The sequence below is a fragment of the Canis lupus genome, chromosome 23, assembly GCF_003254725.2.
Source record: "Canis lupus dingo isolate Sandy chromosome 23, ASM325472v2, whole genome shotgun sequence".
In the NCBI taxonomy this organism is placed as follows: Eukaryota; Metazoa; Chordata; class Mammalia; order Carnivora; family Canidae; genus Canis; species Canis lupus.
Genome location: NC_064265.1, coordinates 26,917,597 through 26,940,988, shown reverse-complemented (window position 1 = coordinate 26,940,988; position 23,392 = coordinate 26,917,597). Strand labels below are relative to the sequence as shown.

The 23,392-nt window shown below is 35.1% G+C and overlaps 1 protein-coding gene and 1 long non-coding RNA gene across 14 annotated transcripts in view; one reads left to right on the top strand and one right to left on the bottom strand.

Moving 5' to 3' along the window:
- Window positions 1-23,392, bottom strand: part of ANKRD28 (ankyrin repeat domain 28) — a 189,396-nt gene that overhangs the window by 74,890 nt on the left and 91,114 nt on the right. For all 13 annotated transcript variants that reach the window (XM_049099578.1, XM_049099579.1, XM_025449105.3 and 10 more), the window contains one exon: window positions 3,288-3,366. In XM_049099578.1, coding sequence (XP_048955535.1) covers window positions 3,288-3,366 — 79 coding nt within the window. The remainder of the gene's footprint in view (window positions 1-3,287; window positions 3,367-23,392) is intronic.
- Window positions 1,121-23,392, top strand: LOC112661192 (uncharacterized). The gene is made up of 6 exons (XR_003137492.3): window positions 1,121-1,301; window positions 5,434-5,526; window positions 5,622-5,787; window positions 10,793-10,888; window positions 13,450-13,488; window positions 20,487-23,392. It is a non-coding gene; the product is annotated as an uncharacterized LOC112661192 (long non-coding RNA).

Sequence of the window (23,392 nt, the reverse complement as noted above, 5' to 3'; positions counted from 1 at the left end):
CTGAAACATTAACATGGAAGGACAGGACTCTACAGACTGATGTCAACCTTTTTATCTTCTTCATTTTTTACTTTAGAGAAATACTGTAGATGTGTAGTATCATATCACTGTGGTTGAAAAGATGCGGAATGGGATTTCAATCTTAATTATGAAAAGTTGTTTTGTGACCTAACATGATCCTGGAGAATCTTCCACATAAGCTTAGCCTTTTTTTTTTTTTTTTAGCCTTTGATTTCATTCCAGCTCATTTTATTCCAGATCCAAGTAAGTTTTTATTTATTTAATTTTTCTTAGAGCCTAGGTGGTAGTCTGAAGAGAAACAAAGTATACAGAAGAGCCTGAGCTGCTTCCATAGGAAAACAAATCATTTGTTTTTTTCCCTTTTTCACTTACCTGAACCCCTAACAACCCCACATTCCTACTGCATTCCCACCTCTCCCACTCTCACTTCCACTGAAGACGTGGGAAACTGAAACCAAAATGTAAACAAAGCCTAAACTTATATTGCTGGAGCACCTGGGTGGCTCAGGCAGTTAAGCATCTAACTCTTGATTTTGGCTTAGGTCATGATCTCGAGGTCATGAGATGGAGGCCGCCCACCCACCCATCCACATCAGGCTCCATGCTGTCATGTCAGCCTGATTAGACTCTCTCCCTTCCTCTGTCCCTCCTCCCTTGTCTTGGAAGTTTACATTCTAGTAAAGAGAGAATGATAGGAAATGACTAAGTAAAATTTTAAAAGGCTATCAGATAACATGAAGTAGTAGGAAAAATAACACAGTAGAGGGAAAAGATGGTGGCAGCGGTGGCAATGATCAGGGACCTCACCCAGGAGGTTAACATTTGAGCAAGGACATGAAAAAAGGTAAGGGAACAAGTCATGTGGCTATCTGAAAAAAGAGTTTGAGGCTAAAGAAGCAGCTGGTCAAAGACTCAGAGACAGTAGCCAGTGGCATTAGAGCAGAGTGTACAAATGTGAGAGTAATAGAAATTAAAGTCAAAAGAAATTTGGAGCAAGGAAATAATACAGTTTGAGACCAATGTAAAAACTCAATTTTATTCTGAAAACTATAAATTAATTTGTGATTTTATTACTCCACCTAAAAACAGCTACTTGAGACTGATAAAACAGTATAATACAAAAAGTATCCTCTTCTTTTTAAAGATTTTATTTATTTATTCATAGGAAACAAGAGAGAGAGAGACAGAGACATAGGCAGAGGGGAGAAGCAGGCCACCCATGGGACTCCAATCCTAGGACCCCGGGACCACGACCTGAGCTCAACCAATGAGCCACCCAGGTGCCCACTAAAATTATTTTTTAAAGTTGAAATAGCTTTTTTATACATGTATGGTAGCTAATTTTATATATTATTTCTCTTTGAGTTATTTAAAAGAAATTAAGCATTCTCTCAAATGTTCATATCAAAGCTGATATGATATTATCACATGTGAATTCATAAGGCTCATCTGACTATCATACTTACAAAGACCAGGAAGTCAACTTTCTATAAATCCTGATGCAAACATTCACTTTAAAAGCCATGTAGTAAGTCAAATGGAGCATCTGAAAAGTTTTTCCTAGGTTAAAAATTAAAAATGAGAAAAAGAATCCTCCATTTTAAGTCATAAAATCTTTAAGTTAAAATGGAAGTAAAAAAACAGAACTGTGTTAAAATAAAAAAAATGTAGCAGTAGAGTTCTTATCCAAAGTCCTAGACATTAATTTAACTGGAATTGTACTGTTGTTAGCATAGTCATGTCTTAAAGAAAAAAGAAACTGTTTCTTAGGCAATATTTGTAAAGAAAATTCCATATATAACCTATATCCCATCAATTCATGTTACTATAGTAGAAGCCTCAATTAAGAAGAAATATGATTTTTCTCTTGCATCTCCTCAGTTCTTATCTCTAATAAATTTAAGCTGGAAACTAGTGAGCCAGCAGCATCCACAGAGGAACAGATATCTTCAAGAAAGTACATCTGTGATGAAGTTACTCATGAAGAAACTAGTATAAGAATATCAATCAGCTGGGGCTGACATGAGCACTGAGTAATGTTTATGTTGTATACCTAAAACTAATAATAATACTTCAGTAAAAAAAGAATATTAGCTGATCAATATTTAAAAATGTATATGATCATGCAATTTGTAATAAAATCCAGATTTTAGAATTTTCGTAAATGTAAAAATGGTAAAATTCTATTTAGACTTTTTTTTTTTTTAAGACTGAGAGAGAAAGCGAGCACAAGCAGAGGGAGAGGGAGAGAGAATATCTCAAGTACAATCCATGCCTGGCATGGAGACGGACGTAGGGCTTGATCTCATGACCAGAGATCATGACCTGAGCCTAAATCAGGTGTCAGACACTTAACTGACTGAGCTACCCAGGCACCCCTCTATTTAGGTTACTGAATGAGATCTTCATTCAAAAATTCCCTAAGTGCTCCTATTCCCAAATATTAAATGAATGATACTATTTCTTCAATTGCATTATGTGTATATCTACAATCTAGCAACAGAAGCAAAATTTAAGCACATTTGAATTTTCTAATAAATAAAATTTCTAATAATTTGGCTACAACAAAAATATTTCTAAGCTCTGTTTGACTATAGGCAGTCTGATCACAATAGGAGTTATTCTATAAGAAAGAGTTCTACCATTACTTCATAGTAAAGTCTTAAACAGTTTAGGAGAAACTGAAAGATAAAAGTACAAGTTTCTAAAATGTATTTTATGGGCCCTCAAAAAGAGTTCGATAAAAGCTACTTAAAGACAGACACCTTGTTGGCAACAGTCATAAAATATATCACAATCATATCATTTCTCACTACCTCCACTACTGCACTTGGTCTGTGCCACATCACCTCCCCCTTGAAGACCCACAATTTTCTCATACTTACTCTGTGGTCAATCAGGCCTACTATGAATATTCTATATAATGCCTGAGCCTATATATTGTTCATCTCACCCTGTTATTCTGATATACTTTTTCATTTTTCTATGGCAATTATCATCTCCTAACATGCTATGACATTTACTTGTATTTACAGCCTGTTTTTCCTTATTGGAGTATATACCCCCCCAAAGGCAATAATCTTTGCTTTGCTCTCCAACATACTCTAAGTACTAGAACAGTATCTGGGACGTGATACGAGATTAGCTATAGAATGAACAAACAAATTTCAGCTTATGAAACAAATATAAAGTCAACTAGGTTTGATAAATATTAATTATGACAAAATATGCATGATGTGCTCTGATTAATTAGAACTTTACCATACCAGATAAAATAAGCAGTTCAATGATTTCTGCATCTCCAAGATAGGCAGCAGCATGCAGTGGAGTTCTCTTTTCATTGTCCTGTAAGAAGAGGAAAGGTGGAACATAAGTTTTAACATAAAATTAATTTCAGTCCATTTTTTTTCCAGTATACTTTAAATGAAGAAAAATCATTAACTACCAACTTACTAATTCTATAACCCTAGTCTAAGTCAGTAAGTCCCAGTAACAGAATATTACCTTGCTAGGAGGAAAAAAAGCCTGAAAAAAATATTTTGGCCTTAAAGGAATGGTTTTTTAAAGCACAGCAAAAATAAAATCTAAAGTGACAGAGAGATAGTTTTTTAGGCTTTCTTGAATAAAGATGCCTATGCTGCTGATATATACAGGCAAATTTCTTTTATTTCATCCTATTTTCCAATATACTTCCACAGTTTTACACAGTTTGGAATTGTTGACCTAAATAAAACAAACCTTAACAAACCAAATGGTTTGCCTATCAAAATGTTTCCACATGTACCCCAAAATATTTTTCTGGGGATTTAAACTTATCCCTTAAAACAATATTAAGGTTTTTCTTAAAATTCCTGTCAATTTTGTTTGTGGCTCTAAAATATTTCCTATCTTTGTAAATATATAAAATAAATACTCTTCCATTTTGAACAGTGAAAGAAACCATCAACAAAACAAAAAGGCAACCTACTGAATGGAAGGAGATACTTGCAAATATCCCCCATAATGGGTTAATATCCAAAATATATCAAGAATCTAGGGATCCCTGGGTGGCGCAGCGGTTTGGCACCTGCCTTTGGCCCAGGGCGCGACCCGGGATCGAATCCCACGTCGGGCTCCCGGTGCATGGAGCCTGCTTCTCCCTCTGCCTGTGTCTCTGCGCCTCTCTCTCTCTCTCTCTCTCTGTGACTATCATAAATAAATAAAAATTTAAAAAAAAAAATCTATAGGACTCAATCTATATGACCAAAAAACCCCAAATACTCCAATTAAAAAATGAACAGAGGACCTGAATAGCCATTTTTCCAAAGACTTACAGATAGCCAAAGAAGCTTAGAGACATATGAAAAGATGCTCAACATCACTAATCATCAGAGAAATGCAAATTAAAACCACAATAAGATATTATTTTATACATGTCAGAATGACTAAAATCAAAAGGACAAGAAATAATCAGTGTTGGCAAGGATATGGAGAAAAAGGAACCCGTCTGCATTGTTGGTGGGAATGCAAATTGGTGCAGCCACTCTGGAAAATAGTATGAAGGTTCCTCAAAAACTTAAAAATAGAATTACCATATGATCCAGTAATTCCATTATTTACCCAAAGAAAACAAAAACACTAATTCAAAAAAAAATATCCACCCCTATGTTTATTCTTGCATTATTTACAATAGCTAAGCTATGAAGTGTCCATCCATAGATAACTGGAGAAAGCCATAGATAACCGGATAAAGAAGATGTATCATACATACACACTGGACTATTACTTAGCCATAAAAAAGAATAAAATCTTGCCATTTGCAACAACATGGATAGATCTAAAAGGTTTAACATTAAGTGAAATAAGTCAGTGAAAGAAAGATAAATACAAATTTATGTGTGATTTATGAAACAAAACAAATGAACAAAGGAAAAAAGGGACAAACACTCTAAAATACAGAGAACTGGTAGTTGCCAGAGGGGAGGTGGGTTGGGAGATGGGTAAAATAGATAAAGGGGATTTAGAATACATTTATCTTCAGAAGCAATGAGAAATGTATAAAACTGTTGCTGTTCAATCACTACATTGTATACATGAAATTAATAAAATAGTAATGTATTTAATTATACTTCAACTGAAAAAAATATATATACTCTTCCAAATCTTCCTTCAAGAAAAGACGCTATATCTAATGCAAGGCTTCATGTATCTCCTCCCCCCACCAAATACCAATGATCTCCAATTTAAGAAACTTGAATATCTTGAGGTAGAGTCACATTCATGGATTTTTAATTCCTATTTACACCTTATCTAAAGTTACAAGAGTGTTGTTTCTGTGAAAGCTATTTATTTAGATTTATTGTGAAATTTTTTGGATAGAGGTTTTGTGATACGCTGTTGTTTTCCATTATCTATCTTCCCCTTTGTCCACAGGAATAAAGTTGTAGCTGATACTTTACCCACACAGTGAGAGAATATATTCCTAAATCTGCCTGGAAGTTTTGTTACTTATTGTGGACCAGTGTGGTATGTGAGTTGGAAGTAGACACAACTTTCAGGTCATCTTCAACTTAAAAGACAATTACCTTACATATGGATTACTGCTTTCCCATTTCCTACAGGCTGTAAGGCAGATGTGAATGAAACTGAGCCAGCTCTGACCCTGCAGAGGTAGACCAATATCCTAGAAGACCATCATAATCTTGAATAATCTTAGAGAACAAAGTTGCTCCATTAATCTGGACCACTAACTCATATACTACTAAGAGAAATAAAGTTCTCATTTAAGTAAGTATTGTATTTTGGGGTCTTTTACCATATTAGAATATTTATAGCTTTCAAGATTTAAGAAAATGAGATTTCACACTGTAATAATTTTCTCGTTTGGTAATACCCCAATTACTCTAAGAACGAATAGACAACTGAGAATAAATTATGCTAGTCAAAAGAGGGGTTAAAAATATTAATAGGCAATCCAAAAAAGGTTTAATAGTAGCATATAAATAGGTATTATAAAGATGTGTGGAACATACAATTATCACTGGCTCTTCACTGGCTTCTTTATATAATTTCAATATATTGTGATACTGTTTTCGTCCTTATAGTCATAACAGGTGCTTCAGTAAAAAGAAGCTGGTATAGGGGCTATTAGTGTTGTTTACTAAGCTAAGAGCTCTTGTCTCTCCAACCTCAATTAATTTCCACAAGACCGTGTTTTTTTAATTCCAATATATACCTCAGCAAACAGAATGCTTTGCACAAAACTCACTGAATAGTTGTTGAAAAAGCTAACAAAGAACCACCCGAAATCTCAGACTATATTCAGTCTTAGTCATTTTAATAAAAGGATCCTTGGTTTAAGGCTTTTCAGTGTTAATCATTAAGATATCAAATTCCCTAGAGTGTTTAAATATGATCAGACCTTCTCAAATTGAGAAACATGTCTACTACAAAGGATAAACCACACATACACAGTGCATGCACAAATTGAGTCATTTATGTGTGAGAGATGTCTGGAATTCTATGACTCAATACCTTGAATACTATTCATGTATTCTATGACTCATGAGCATAGTTTTCCTCTCTACAAATCATATTGAAGGAAAAAAGGAACACTTTGGTTAATTTTACAAAAATAAATCTACCAATCACATTTTATTTTACTATAATTAAATACTGAAAATTACATAAAATATTTAAGATCTCCTTCAATAATTTTATTAACATAAAAAGACTATCCCCTTGTACATATTAATTTTATTTCAAAGAATTTGTTTTAGATAAAAATATTCTTATATATATGCAAACAAAATGATTAAGTGTACTAATTGATTATTGTAAGAAGGAAAATGCTGGAAATAACTTAAATGCCCACCAAGCGGAATGGTTATCTAAAATGAAACACAAGAAGTTCTTAACCAACCTTCATTTAACTGACTCACATGATTAATCAATATTCTCTGTTTCCTGAGTAAAACTAATGGTGACTTTGGCACACCATGTATTTTGACTATTAGGCTACCACTCATAAGCCCTTATACTTTCATTCCTACCACTGGGCGTCTATTTATCAAGGGTAAAATATGTTTGTTACCACAATTGTTTGTGCAAATTATACCTGCTATCCTAATTATATGATTTATTTAAATATTATTTAAACTGATAGAATGGAATGAAAAAAAATTGTTTCTATGATCAGTAGGTTGAACACCACATAAAGACTCAATAATGGCAAGCTACTAAAAAAAGTACTATTGAATTAGGTGTGGCTGAGAATTCAATCACTAAGGCAAACAGTAAACAGAGATATTTGATTCTTAAGTGGCTAAATTCTCCTATCACCTAAAGAAACCCAAAATGGGTTACAGAAAATGTACTGAGGGTAGGGTTCATACAAGGAAGATAACAATGAACAATGGACTCCACGCTGCCAACAAAAAAAAAGTCTCAGCTCAGTTAAAAAAAAAAAAATGGCTGGCAAATATACATTGTTACAGTAAAATGCTTAAAGATCACTCTTTATGGCTCCCTCTGTCAGACTCTGATTAGCTTACTAACTACCAGTTATGAAAGCTATTAGATGAAAGGACTTCAGCTGTACATCCGTAAAATGAAATACTATGTATGGGTTCTACATCCAATCCCACTGTGTGGGTTTTTTCCCTCCACAGATCCAGGCAGTGCTCCAATACCAGCTTTACATAATACCAGCTGGTCTTACCATTCAACTCAATTCTGACACTATCAACTATGATATAGATCCCACAGGATATAGGTTCAGTCCTATAACCACCCCCCATCCCACCTCACCCTGCTTCAAATGCCCATAGCAAGTCCAGGATGTTTACCTGTACTTCAATCAGCTATTAATCAGGTTTCCCCGGCTCCCACCTAGCTACAGTGTTCACAGGGTTCAGGAAAACAGTTTTCTCAGTAGATTACCAGTTTATTACCAGGATATTACAAGATACAAATCAACAGCCAGATGTTAGAGAAACACTGAGATGCTTAACAAAGAACTTACAACCTGGTAACATTTGGAGGCCAGCACAGTAGTAAAAAGTGTGTTTCTGGTTACCCAACCCAGAAGCTCTCCAAACTCTTTCCTTTGGGGTTTTTATAGAAATTTCATTACATAGGCACGACTGATTAAAACACCATCCACTGGAAACTGAGCTTAATCTCCAGCTCCTCTACTCCCCAGAGGTGGTGGTACTAGGGCAAAAGGGAACAGAAAGTCCTCATCCTCAAATCACAAAGCTGGATCCAAAGGCATCTAAGCACCCATTCTAAGCTTTCCCAAAGTCACTTCATTAACATAAAAAAGACATCCCTCATTGCTCTCTCTCTCAGGAAATTCCAAGGGTTTTTAGGAACTCAGTGCCAGAAGCAAGAATGAAGACCAAATATATACTTTATATTATAAATCACAATATCACACTATGCTTCCAATTTAAAATAACAAGCAGACCTCAATGTTCCTTGTCAATAGAAAAGTCTCTAAATCACAGTGTTAAATGAAAAAATGCAGGCTTCAAAACAATTGTATGATAGGCCTGAATATGCATAAAATAACTTTGAAAGGATACTCAAGAAACTAATACAGTGATTATCTCTGAGTAAACTGGCAGACTAGGGTTTAAAGTGTGAGAAAGAGTTATTTTTCACTATTGTGGCCTTTGGTATTGTTTGGAGTTATTACTATGTACATGTTTCAAAAAGTAAAACAAAAAACCCTAAAAATAACATTAAACCAACTGTAAAGCTATTTACTAAAAATTCTAAAAATAATTTACTATACCAGGTATTTCATAAATACTAGGTACTCATTACAAAAAGAATGTTTTTTAGATATTCAGTTTTTTAAGAAACTGTTGCATCTCAATGTAGTATTCCTAAAATAATCTCAACTAAAATTATAAATACACACCAGACTCAACAAATGTTAAGTTGATCAGTTTTTGATCATATACTTTAAAGTACACTTTTCTTATAGTTCTTATATAAGTACTCAGAAAAGACATTTTTTGCATATGATTAGGACAACAAAAAACTAACTCCTCACTCTCCCCAAATAAAAAACAAAAAACAGCTATAATTTTTATTTTTTTATTTTTTATTTTTTTAGCTATAATTTTTATAAGCAATTATCCTGAAAAAAGATAATATACAGTAGATGGGTTAAGATCAGTGATTGCTAACCACTTGGGGTTGGGCCACAGGCATACGCCGGCTGGTAATTTACAGAAGAGCTACACAAGTGAATGGAACATGAAGGAGCTCTTTATGGTGATGCAACAGTTCCATACCTTAAACATGGTGGTGGTTATACAAACCTACACATGTGACAAAATGTCATAAAGTTATTCACAAGGATGTTGCCATTACTACTGATGTGGGAAATAGAAGAAAAATTATTAAATTTCCTTCCTGCCATTGATTGACAAGTCCTTGAAACGGGGAGGGTGACATTCCTCTAGTGACTCAATTGCCTAGATGTTAATACCTTGCTAAAAGCAAAAGGAAACCTTAGCTCAACCCCCAGGATCCTGTAAGCCTACTTTAACAAATAAAAATTCCTTTGGAAACTTCCTTCATTTCTACCCCGTCCACCCCCAAGATACAGGTTGGCAATCATCCCCCAAGCATGTAACCCATCGATATATATATATCCAAGGGGTCTCATGACGCAGGAGTAATAAATGACCTTTTCTTAACAATAGCTAGCCCCCTCAAGGTCCTGGAAATCTTGCTTCCAAAATTCCTGAGAGACTTAATGCTAACCCTAACCCCCTCCCAACTTTAAAGTATATAATGGGCTATTCCTCATGATCCCAGTGCAGCTCTTTCTGTTCACAAGTCCTGTCCCCATGCTTTAATAAAACCAAAGACATCTCAAGAATTTTTTCTTGGCTGTCAGCTTTTGAACCCTAACATCTTTCTTATACCACTACCACATCATCTCCTCCTCCAAATGAGTGAATGCCAAAAACCTGGTGAAATCCAAGAGAAGTCTCTACTTTAAATTAGTTGAATTGTGCCATTATCAGTTTCCTAGTTTTGATAATCATACTGTAGTATGATGTCATCATTTGAAGAATCTGGTTGATGGAAAGGAAAGATCTCTCTGTACAATTGCTGCAATTTCTGGTCTACAATTTCTTCAAGCTAAAGTTTTTTAAAAAAGTATTACAAAAAATCTTGAATTATATTTTGGTTTGTATGTTGTGTTACAAGTGAGCTCCAGAAGCAGTTTACAAAACACAGGCAAACAAGGTTGCACAACCTAGGGTATGAGGCTGTGAGAAAAAAGGGAATCCATGGTGGATCCCAAGCACAGGCCAGGAAAAGGGTTAGATGTAACTTAAGTAAAATCTGGGAACAAAAAACTGCACCTGTACATTCTCAATATTTTGTGTAAAACTTTTAATGTAAAACAGATTTTAGGATCAGGCTGGAATAAGAGGAAAGGAACTTTATAAGGGAGGAAAAGAGAAAAGTTAGAAATGATAAAGTGAAATAGAACGTTTATATAGGGATAAATAGAGACTGTGAGAATTCATTCACATATACGCATTCAACTATGACCTTCATAGCAAGTACTCAATTCTGTAATTCTGCCCCTGTCCAGGTACTGAAACTATTCACTTATATGAGCTGTAATTTAAGAACAGTAATCCTAGCAGTCACAACAATTAACACTTACCTAGGACTTACTTCATGCTAGCACTGCTCTAAGCACTTTATTTACTCTGCAGGGCTTAAGAACTAAATGTGTTTCCTTATTTAACAGATAAAGAAATAAGGCACAGAAAGATTTAAGGAACTTACTTAAGATCATATGGCAGTGGCAGAATCAGTATTCAAGTACAGGCACTTGGGCTCCAAGGTATGTGCTATTTGTTAACTTATCATACAGCCTCTATTTGTAATGCTCCATTATCCATTTAACCATGGTCTGCTTAAAACTAGTCATTCTCCGGGGCACCTGGGTGGCTCAGTGGTTGAGCGTCTGCCTTCCACTCAGGTCATAATCCTAGCGTCCTAGGATAGAGTCTCGCATCAGGCTCCCCACAGGGAGCCTGCTTCTCCCTCTGCCTGTGTCTGCCTCTATGTGTCTCTCATGAATAAATAAAATCTTTAAAAACAAAAACAAGTAATCATTCTTCAAAAAATTCTGTGGCCTGACTTCATTTTTCTTATGAACTTTTTATCATAATTTTCTTAATAATTTTTCCCTTTCTCTTTTATTTGTACTGCTATCAGACTGAAACCTTCATACGTAATATTCAGGGAGCTCAGTTTCAGGTCCACAGAGCTCAGCTGTACTTAACCTAGGTTTTACCAGATCCAATCCTGTCTTACCCTTTCATAAATAAGTTATGATGCCTGACTGTTCTCAAAACTGCACTCAAGGAAGCTCCAGGGTGAATCTCAGCTTTGGGGATAACGGTTCTGTAGGGTACTGGTGGATGTCTATAGCTGCTTCAAGTAAGAGAATTCTAGTTACTTTGGTATAGACGTAATGCTTTGTATACTTACAACTATTTGGAAAAATCCTTAGATTGTCTTTTTAGGTAACTTCATTTTTAAATTCACTAACAGCCCTCCAACCTTATCCTCTCATCCTCAAAGCATATTAGAGATCCAACTGGTTTATATGCTAGCAGATCAAATTTGGAAGGCAATTTCACATTCATTAAACCATTAGCTTCCCTGCTCAATTGCCTTTAGTGGGTCATCACCACCAATCATCTCCATTCCACCCCCATAAATTGATATTCAAAAGCCACTAACTTGTAGCTGGAACCACAACAGCTAATCTCTACTAAAAGAATAAGTAATTGCACACTTTCATCTTTCACCTTTGATCCGTTTGCCCAGAATGTCTTTCCCCTGCTCAAATCCCTTCTACTCTTCATGGCCCAGTTCAAGTTCTAGTTCCTTCACCAAGTCTTCAGGCCAATGTTAGTACACTCATATCTCTCTACCTTGACATTATCATCTGTAGCATACAACTGGCATTTTGGTAATTACTCAATTTTGGGTTTATGTCACAGCTTCATAATTGAGTAATAAACATCTAGAGAAAATAAACTAATTTCATGTCCATATAGCACCTGGCTCAAATGTATCTCATAGGCACTATAGAAGTTTAGACAAAAAAAAAAAAAAAGAAGTTTAGACAAAATAAAATATTAATGAAGAAAACCTGCCATTAATCATCATATTCTAATGTGTAGGTTTAGAAGACTTCTATAATTGACGTTCAGGTCCTAGAACAAAGATTCTAGAATTGCCTCTAACACACAGGCTATCCAAATTCCTAGGTACAGACAACTCTCCTTAAAGGAATCAAAAACCAGTTCTAAGATGTATGCTATGATTCTTTCCCAAGAAATACTTTGAAAACTTCTATGGAGGTTTTAGATTATAAGATGAAAAATCATCAGCATTTAACAGAGCAAAGTAGCTTGAAGTAAAAAGTGTTTTAACTAAGTACATTAGTCTACTTCTCTTAATAGTTACTATTTATTAAATACATATATTAGATATCATTACTGGGTATAAGTGACAGATGTCTAAATCAAACCAGTTCAGGAAAAATATACTTATTAAAAGTAGTAAAATACCTCCTGGGACTGAGTACCAAACAACCAAAATTTAGATAAGGAAGGGGATGGCTAGGCCACAGGAACAACTAAGAATCAAACCCTTGAAACATTCAGGACCATCTTTTATCTGTTTTTCCATGCATCAGCTTTCTTCTTTTTTTTAATCTTCACCAACAACACTTTCCTGCATAGTAGGAAACAAAGTCATCCATCATAGATCCTTAGATTTACTCTTAGAACTTCAGCAGTCTGAAGAGAAGTCTTTTCATTCCAAAACCCTAAAATAGTGCTCTGATGGACTCAATTTTGCTTAGATTCTCAGGTACTAACCAGGTAAGAATAGGTTAAAAAAAAAGTTATATTTTATGTACAAATACTGTATCAACATATTGTATCACAGTAGCAGTGTGGAATGGGAAGAGTATCTCAGAAAATGAGGGCAACCCTACAGATCTTTATTTTGTGGTAGACAATGCATAAAGCACTTGCAATAGCGGTTTTATTTTGCAGAATTATTGTAGAGTTTAACATATTATTTCTAAAGATGCGGAAACTGCCTCCAAACTCATGCTCTTCATCAAAATGCTCTACTGACAACTACAATTAAATGTAAGCAATCAGTTCAATCCCTATTTATTCAAAGCTAGGCCAGTTAGTGGCTTCTCTTGAGAATCTTGAGAGCAGCAGAACTGCTGGAAGTAAACTGCTCAGCAATTTGGGTTGGAGGCTTTGTTTCTGCACACCTTGGGAGGCTGAAATCTAGTTTATTCTACAAATAGAACAGAACTATCACTATAGCCCATAAATGATGCATTTCTCTATTTTCTTTCTATAGTCGGACAGAACGAAAAAGGAATGGCTAAGGAATAATTAGGTAATAAAGCACGCTATCTTTCTTCCCATCCCTTTAGAAAACCTGCATTAACTAGAGGGCAGGCCGGGGGGGGGGGGGGGGGGGGGTGGGGGGGGGTGGGGGGGGGTGGTGCTCAGTGGTTTAGCGCCGCCTTCCGCCTCAGGAGTGATCATGGAGACCGGAGATGGAGTATGTCAGGCTCCCTGCATGGAACCTGCTTCTCCCTCTGCCTGTGTCTCTGCCTCTCTATGTCTCTCACAAATAAATAAATAAAATCTTAAAAAAAAAAAAAAAAGAAAACCTGCATTCCTGCAATAACTAGAGATCCAGGATTGCATATATTTAAATACTAGCTAGAGACATTGCATAGGTACGTATGTCTAAACTCCTAAGCTTCTGAAAACATGTAGCAAGAATATTCTACCACACAACTCACCAATGAATACATAACTTACAATCAGTTATATTTTAAACAATATTATTAGTTAATTCTGCTTGTTAAACTAAAAAACAAAAAACATTTCAATTCAAATAATGTATCTTACACATGACAAGGGATGCTTTATAAAAACCTAATCACTCCACTACAAATGCAATCCAAACTTTCAGAAGTCCAGAGCAATACAATGGATGCTCAATAATCTGCTGGCTTAAATTGACCAAACTCATGGACAAAATTCATAAGATAGATAAAAATTAAAGTCAAATAGAAGCACAATTCCAAATGCAAAGTAACTAGAAATGTTAAGTTTTTGCGAGTAACAATCATTTTGGATGAAAGTAGACAAGGAGATTTTTCATGCCCCTTAATCATCTTTTAAAAAAATACAATAATGAATATATTCTACGGAAGCTAGGGAAGGGGGAAAGGGAGGCAGGAAGAGAGAGAAAGTTATTCTCTTAATTCAATATATTATTAGTGAGATTTGTAAAGCAGCACTATCTTTCAGGACACAAAATTAATGTTTATAGTTAGTTCTTTAATTGTATCCTTTGTAGGTTTCAAGTATGGAAGAATACCAATTAAAAAGGACTTAAAAAAAATAAAAGATTTACGCTTACCTAGGACAGGGACAAAGCTGGTTGATTTAGCAACTCAAAGACACCATCTAGGGGTCTCTCAAAAATTCTACCTTTCTACTCTGCCAACCACAACTACATAACCACAGTGGGTACTACATAACCACAGTGGGTATAGGTTCATCTCAAGCTAGTTCACCCCAAACAACAGCCAGCAGCAAGGAAAAAAGCCACCTCTTCCCCTCATTTTTAATATTTACAAAAAAAAATTTTAAGACAATTGTTTTAGAGCAGTTTTGCGTTCACAGTAAAACTGAGGGCAAAGCAGAGATTTGCACTGTACTCCCTACTTCCACACGAGCATAGCCTTCACCATTATCAATAGCCCCCAACATTTGTTTTAAGTGATGAACCCATACAGACACTTCATTGATCATCCAAAGTCCAAAGTTTACCTTGGGTTTCACTCCTGGTGATGTAAAGGCTATAGATTTGGACAAATGTATTATAATATGTATCCATCATTATGTTATTAGAGCTTTATAGTATACAAAAGCAAAAACTAATAAAAATAATGGGAGAGATAGGTAATCCACAATGATAATAAACCTCATCATGTCTCTCCCAATAACCAACAGAACATACAACAGATAAAATCAGCAAAGGTAGAGTTGACCTGAACAACACTACCAACTAAACCCAACTGATATTTATAGAACACTCTACCTAACAATAAAATACATTTTCAACTGCATTTGAAACACTCATCAAAACAGATCATATTCTGAGTTCCAAACCACACCTTAAGATATTAAAATAAACTGAAAACATACAAGCATATACTTCTGGCCATAACATAATTAAACTAGAAAGCAGTAACAGAAAGATGCTTGGAATATCCTAAGTATTTGGAAATCAAAGATGATACTCTAATAGTAGAGAAAAAAAGAAAACTAATTCTAAATAACTCATGTAAAGAGGAAATTTCCCTGGACATCAGAAAATATTCTAACTAAATGAAAATTAAAATACAGTATGTCAAAAAAATTTTTAATTGATCAATGAAATTGATAACCAGAACCACAAAAGAAAAAAAGACAGAATCAGTATCAGGAATGAAAGGGGGGATTCCTCAAAGCCATTAAAAAGACTAAGGGGATATTATGAACAACATTAAAAATTCTACAATTTGGATGAAAAGACTAAGTCCTTCAAAGATACATATGTTACTTATGGAAAAACAAAAAAGTAGTCCTACAGCTATTAAATTAAACTCACAGGTAAAAACATTTGGAGAAAGAAAATTCCAAACCCAGATAGTTTCAATGATAAATTCTATTAGACATTTAAGAAATAATACCAGTCTGCACATCTGGAAAGCAGAAGAGGGACTACATCCCACTTTATGAAACCAACATGTTATTAATTTTAATACCCAAACTAGACAAAGATATTACAAGAAAACTATAGACAGTATCATTCATCACCATAGACATAAATATTCTTAACTAAATATAAGCAAAGCGAATCCAGTAATACACGAAAAGAATAATGTATCATAACCAAGTGGGGTTTATTCTGAGATCATAACTCTAGACTCAACCAATGTAATTTAACATATTAACAGACTAAATAAAAAACCCACATCAGTACATTTAACAAAATGACACCTTTTCATGATTGAAGGGGGAAAAAAACCCTCTTATCAGATTAGGAATAGAAGGTAACTAATCTGTTCAAGGTTATTTATAAAAGTTACAAACAATATCCTATTTAATGGTGAAAGAGTGAAATAAATCACTCCTACTCATTCTCAGACTGGTAGTCCTAGTCAGTAAAAAGAAAAGGCATATAGATTGGGAAAGAAAACCTAAAATTTGTCTCTACTCATAGATGGCATGTTGTTTACGGAGAAAATGTATTAAAAAAAATCCAAGAATGAGTTTAGAAAAGTTGCTGAATGCAAGGTCAATATACAAAAAGCAAGTATACTTCCATGTAATAACAATTAACTGGAAATAAAATTTTTCTAAAGACTATATTTATTTGACAGAGAAAGAGAGCGAGCGAGCGCATGCACACACAAGCAGGGGGAGTGGTAGGCAGAGGGAGAAGCAGGTTTCCTGCTGAGCAGAGAGCCTGACATGGGGCTTGATCCCAGACCTTGGCATAATGACAGACCCTGGGATCATGACCTGAGCACAAGGCAGACACTTAACCAACTGAGTGTCCCAAGCACCCCTGAAAAAAAATTTTAAAGACTGTGCATTTACAAAATGAAAGAATCAGAGAATGAAAGTGAAAAAAAAAAAACACACAACAGAAGAATGCTTGATTATAAACCTAAAATGCAGCATTTGTACACTGAAAACTAACATTCATGAAAGACTTAAAACCTATATGAACAGAAACAACACGTTCATGAATTTTAAGACTCATTATTGCTAAAACATCAATTTTATCTATAGATTCATGGTATTCTAATAAAAATCCCAGCAGGATTCCTTATATATATTAAGGACCTAAAATTTACATGGAAAGGCAAATATATTAGAATAGCCAGAGCAATTCTGAGTGAATAGAACTTAGTTGGGGATCTCAGACTGTGATTTCAATAACTACTATAAAGCTGCAGTAATCAAGGCAGTGTAATATGAGGAAAAAAAGACATACCTAGAATAAAGAGTCCAGAAATAAACCCATGCAAATTTAATCAATTGATTTTAAACAAATGTACAAAGGCAATTAAATGGAGATATAACCTTTCCAGCAAATGGTCCTGGATATCTACATGCCAAAAAATGGACGCCAATCTATACTTAACACTAAATAGAAAAATTAACTCAAAAAGAATTGTAGATCTGTCAAATCTAAGATTTTTAAATGTCTAGAGGAAAAGATATGAGAAAATGGGTAGGTTGGGCAAAGAGTTCTTGCACAGAACACCAAAAGGACAATCCACAAAGTTGAAGTCAAACTTCATCAAAGTGAAAAACCTTTGCTCTGAGGAAAACATGTTAAGATAAAAATACAAGGCATACTCTAGAAGAAAACATCTGCAAATCATATACCTGACAGAGAACTTGCATTCATATACTAAGAACTCTCAAAACTCAAAAAATGAGGAACAGCTCAACAAAATATGAGTAATTACATTGTCTTGGGACAACTTGGTACCCATTTGGAAAAGGAAAAAAAAACAAAAAACAAAAACACTACCTCTCATTATGATATGCCTAATTTAATTGCAACTATATCATAAAGCTAAATGTAAAGAGCAAAATGATAAAGTTCTCAGAAACAAATGAAGGATATTATCTTTAATACTCAGGTTAGAGCAAGACCTTGTAAGATATCAAAAGTTCAAAGCTTTAACCATGAAGGAAAATACTGAAAAATTTGACTACATTAAGACCGGGGTTCAATGACCCAAGAAAGAGCGCAAAGTCAGTTTGAAATGGGAGAAGACATCTGCAACATACACAACTCACAAAAGGTTTATTTCTAGGATGTATAAAGAATGGTAAATTAATGAGAAAACTCAAAAGAAAAATGGACAAGAGATTTAATAGGCACTTTATAAAAAGACTATATAAATGTCTAACAAACATCTCAAAAGGTACTTGACACTGTCATCAAAAAAACTCAAACTTTACAAATAATGAGATAACAAACACATAACAGAATGGCTAAATAAAGAAGTCCGACAAACACCAAAAACCAAGAATGTGTCCGAAACTTTGGAGCAACAAGAAATCTCATAGGGTTCTCATGGGAGTATAAATTGTTTAATAATATGGCATTCTCTGTAAGCTGAATATATGCATACACTATACACCAGAAATCCTATGCCTAAGTCTATACCCTAGAGAAATGCTCATGTGCAACAGAGGCATGTTTATGAGTAGCTGCATTGTTCTTAACAGGCAAAACTGGAAACCCAACCACCCATCAATAGCAGAATATGGATAAGGTGTATGCATTTGGTGGGATTACAAATAACACACAACACAGGTAAATTTTTGAAATAAGATGGTGTCATGCAAAAGAATCCAGGACCAAAAGAATACATGTTGTAAGATTCATTTATTTAAAAACATGCAAAATTAAATTGTACTGGTTAGAGAAGAATAATTAAGTTGCAAAATTATAAAAGAAAACAGAGAGAGACTATTATAAAAGTCAGATAAACGGCTACACAGCAGGGTGGGAATAAACAGTTCTGATCATAAGCTGGGCACCAAGGGCACTTTGTGGCAAAACCAGTGTTTCTCAATCTGGGTAGTGATTACATTTAAATAACTCATAATAGTTTACATTTGTTTTATGTATTTTGAGTGTGTTATACGTAACAGTTTTTTAAATGATTAAAAGAAAGAAGGAGAAAAACACTGGACAATCGTTCTTCTAAAATATCAATTAAGGGGCACCTGGGTGGCTCAGTGGGTTACTGTCTGCCTCAGGCTGAGGTCATGATTCCAGGGTCCTGGGATCAAGCCCCATGTTGGGCTCCCTGCTCAGAGGGGAGTCAGCTTTTCCCTGTCCCTGCTTCTGGGCATTCTCTCTCTCTCTAATAACTAAATAAAATCTTTAAAATAAAACAAAATATGAATTAAAATACAACTGAACTAAAAAGAAAAGCATATAAAAAAATTGGCAGAAGACACAGGCTCTGACATGATATTCCAGCTTAAGAATAAGAACAGTAGCTTCCTTTCTTGGTTTGGCCACGTTTGTTCTCCCGAATTAACGTTCAAAATGAAACTGAACAACTCACCTGAAAATTGAAAAAGGAAGCTACTCACCCCCTGCACCTATGCCCTTCCCCAACCACCAATTTGGTTTTATAAAGGAATTAATAAAAAGAGAAATTATGTTACAGAAATTTGTGTAAGACAATCTTAAAAAAACTAAACAATTAATGTAATCTAGTTTCTATGTAAACAGAAACCAAAATACTGTACACATTCATCTTCCAAACTAATGATAAAAACTTGACATAAAGCACTTTGTAAATCATATTTTTCTCAGATACAAAAATACATGTATCTTAAAATGATTAACTTATTTATTATCAATTTATTGAGCTTGTACAAGAGAACACTTTTTAAATCACTTTGGTAAGTAATATTCAAATCCTTAATTGTGTATAAAAACTACCAAAGAAAACAATGGTACATTAGTTTAAAATATTTATGTAATTTACATGTTTTACTCAATAAGTAATTCTAAGATTGGAAAAATGTATCTCAAGGTTTTGTCACTGTAATTTTATGGAAAATATTTACTAATTAATCTATTAATTAAATCATTCCCTTTAATAGTAGATGATTTATAATTATGTAATTCAAATAAAAGATATTCTCTTGTAAATACATGATTTGGGGTGGGATGGAACAAGAAGTTTCCTTTCCCAAATCTGACTCTGGCTATTACGGGTACTTTGGATTACACACAATTACCAATATATCAGCTATTCAGACTTGTTTATAGTATATATGTTCCACTGTTCTGGCAGCATGAAAAGTGAACCCCAGGTCATCAAAAACTATACACTTCGCTTATTAGGCAGTTCTTACCAATGAGTGACAGCTCCCAGCATCCCCTCTTCACCTGTGAAGTTTCCATTTTTTCCTGTGTTGCTTTGTGCTATGTGTTCAGCAATCCTGCAAACTTTACTTTTATTTACTGATAATGATTTAGATGTTAATATAATAATAGTAGAGCTGCTTTGTAGTTTGTCAGGGAAACTCATTTATTAAATGCCTTCCCTAGAACCAACTTCTATTCCTGAGCATTGCAGGCAAGATGGAATTTAGTCCCCTTGGCAAAGAATTGTGTAGAATAGGTCTGTCTCCCACCCCATTGTCCTGTTAAAGTCAATGCTCTTGACAGATCATCAACAGAATCCTGCAAATGATAAAGTTATTTCTTAAGAGTGCCTTTGTCCACATGCATTTTAAGTTAACATGCTTTTTTCTCTTTTTCTTTTTCTCAAGGAGCTTACCCTTCCTATGTCAAATGATTTAAATAGGTCTAAACAAGTACTAAAGGGGATGCAAGACAAAATGACCATGGAAAGAAGAAGCCAGTTTAAAACTTCATTTGTACTTGGGCAACTGATAGCAGACTGCTGCCACCCACCAAAACCCAAACACATCCCATACACAAAAACAAGAATACCCAAACACAACATAGCCAAACACCTTTAGATACAAACTTGTTTAAGTCAGGGAGTGTATCTTATTTTTATTTATTCACTTCTAACACTTTTTAAATGCTTATTATTTACGATAGGCTGGGTATAAATACAGGGAATAATCCAAACCAGGTCCCTATATCCAGAGAGCTAAAGGTACTAAACAAGACACAGGTTAATTAATATGAGTGCTACAAACATCTAGAGAGCTATGGACATCTATAATGTTACCTGGAGGACCAAGAAAGGTGTTCCAGAAAAAAGAGATATTTCAGACTTATACTGGTTCTCTACTGCTGCATAACAAATTACCACAGACTTAGTAGCTTAAGACAGCAGTCACTTATTAATTCACAGTTCTGTAGGGCAGAAGTCCAGGCGTGGTGTGGCTGCTCAGGATCTCTTCTAAAGCTAAAAACAGAGTGTCAGGGAGTTCTGTTCTCATCAAAAGACCTAAGGAAGAATCTACTTTTAGGTTCATTTAGGTAAAATTGAGTTACTTGTGGTTGTGAGATTGAGTTTTCAGTTTTCCTTCTTGACAGCCAGCCTTCTCTGTACCTAAAGACTGCCCAATCCTTACCTGTGCTCCCCCTTCAAAGTCAGCAAGAGACACTCTGTCTCACATCAAAACCCTTAATGCCTTTGTTTCTGACTCTAAATACACAATTAAAGAGTTCATGTAATTAGGTCAGGCCCACCCAGATAATCTCACTTTCCTAGTCAACTGTGCCAGATGTCATAAACTAATCACAGGAGTGCTATCTTACCATATTTATAGTACAGAAGATCATACAGAAATGCACATGGTGTGGGGGGAAGGTGAGATTCCTGTAGACCATCTTAGGAATTCTGCCTACCATTAGGGGCAACCTAAAGAATGAACAGAAACTGAAGATGAGGCAAGGGAGGTGGAGACCGTGAGGGCACAACTGATATCCTGAGTCAGGAAAGAGCATGGAAAAGTAGAGGAAAATAGTATGTCTCACTGAACATACCAGCATAATAACTGGTACCCAGTACCAGTCTTCCCAGTACCCAGCATAATAACTGGGACTAATTTGTCAAGGGAATGAACTAACATACCAAGTTATACCAAATCAAGCTAGCAAGTACTTACTAAGAGCTTATGTACTTATAGCTATGAGAAAAGCCAAGAAATTTCTTGTAATACTAAGCCAAAAGGCAGAACTGAAGGGTGATAAACCAGAGGAGACAACATTAACAGAGAAAACTGGACATTAAGAAAACTGGGCCCGTATCTCTTCTAAATATAAGTGACCAAATCAAACTCCAAGGGCTTTGGCTTTGCTTCATCTTTAACAGAGATGATTTAACTACTTGATTTCTAACATCCCTTTCCAATACTAACTGTACTACAAAATGGAAGGCACTGGTTCTTGCTCTGAGGCAAATTCTATTTAGGAAGTTTATTTTTTTAAATATTTATTTATTCATGAGAGACACACAGAGAGAGGCAGAGACATAGGCAGAGGGAGAAGCAGGCTCCCTGTGGGGAGACTGATATGGGACTCAATCCCAGGACCCGGATCACGACCCGAGCCAAAGACAGATGCTCAACCACTGAGCCACCCAGGTGCCCTAGGAAGTTTAGAATCCAGTATTAATTCATGTCATAATCAGTAGTAATATTAAAAAGACAAATTCACACAAAATCCTATTTTAAACACTGAATTTGCTCTCTTCTACAAATTTAGCAGTAATCAGACACTTGCTTTTCACAGTAAAAAAATTAAACCCCAAAATCACATATCTTTTTTTTTTTTTAAGTAGGCTCCATTTCCTTTTTTTTAATTTTTTATTTATTTATTTATTTATTTATTTATTTATTTATTTATTTATTTATTTATGATAGTCACACACACACAGAGAGAGAGAGAGAGAGAGAGAGAGAGAGAGAGAGACACAGGCAGAGGGAGAAGCAGCAGGCTCCATGCACCGGGAGCCCGACGTGGGATTCGATCCCGGGTCTCCAGGATCGCGCCCTGGGCCAAAGGCAGGCGCCAAACCGCTGCGCCACCCAGGGATCCCAAGTAGGCTCCATTTCCAATGTGGGGCTTGAACTCATAACTCGGAGATCAAGAGTCATATGCTCTACTGACTGAGCCTGCCAGGTACCCCCAAAAGTAAGTATCAATACCAGGTCCTTTTAGAATAAGAGAAGGTAAGGTAATGCAATCTATGATTGGGCAATTTAATTATCCAATATAATACTGTTTAGAAAACTAATACACAGAATTTCTATTTCAAAAATACTGCTAGACTAGAACAGAAAACTCTATTTCACAAATACATAAGTAAGGTGTAAATGTGAAAAATCCAGTGGAATGTCAGTCAGTTGTTTCAATCAATAAAGTTATTTTCAATGGCTTTTACAGAGCTATGTATATTTTAATAGGCATATATGCCTGTGTTAAGGAGACAGAGCTGACTGTCTGGGAATACAAGGGTTAGAATTCTCAAGACAGCAACAGAGAGAGGGTGGTACAGCTAGGAAATCCCATAGATCTGCAGATTATCCCCTTGTGTACTCAGCTAAGTACTAAGCAGCACGTGTATAAAAATACTGAGTCTAGTGAAAAGAAGCATCCAAAGTAATTAAAGTAATAATTTTCAACCTTTTTCTTATCACCCTGACCCAGGAGGTTTTAGAGACCCCCCCCCCCAACTACCCTCATGAAATTTTAA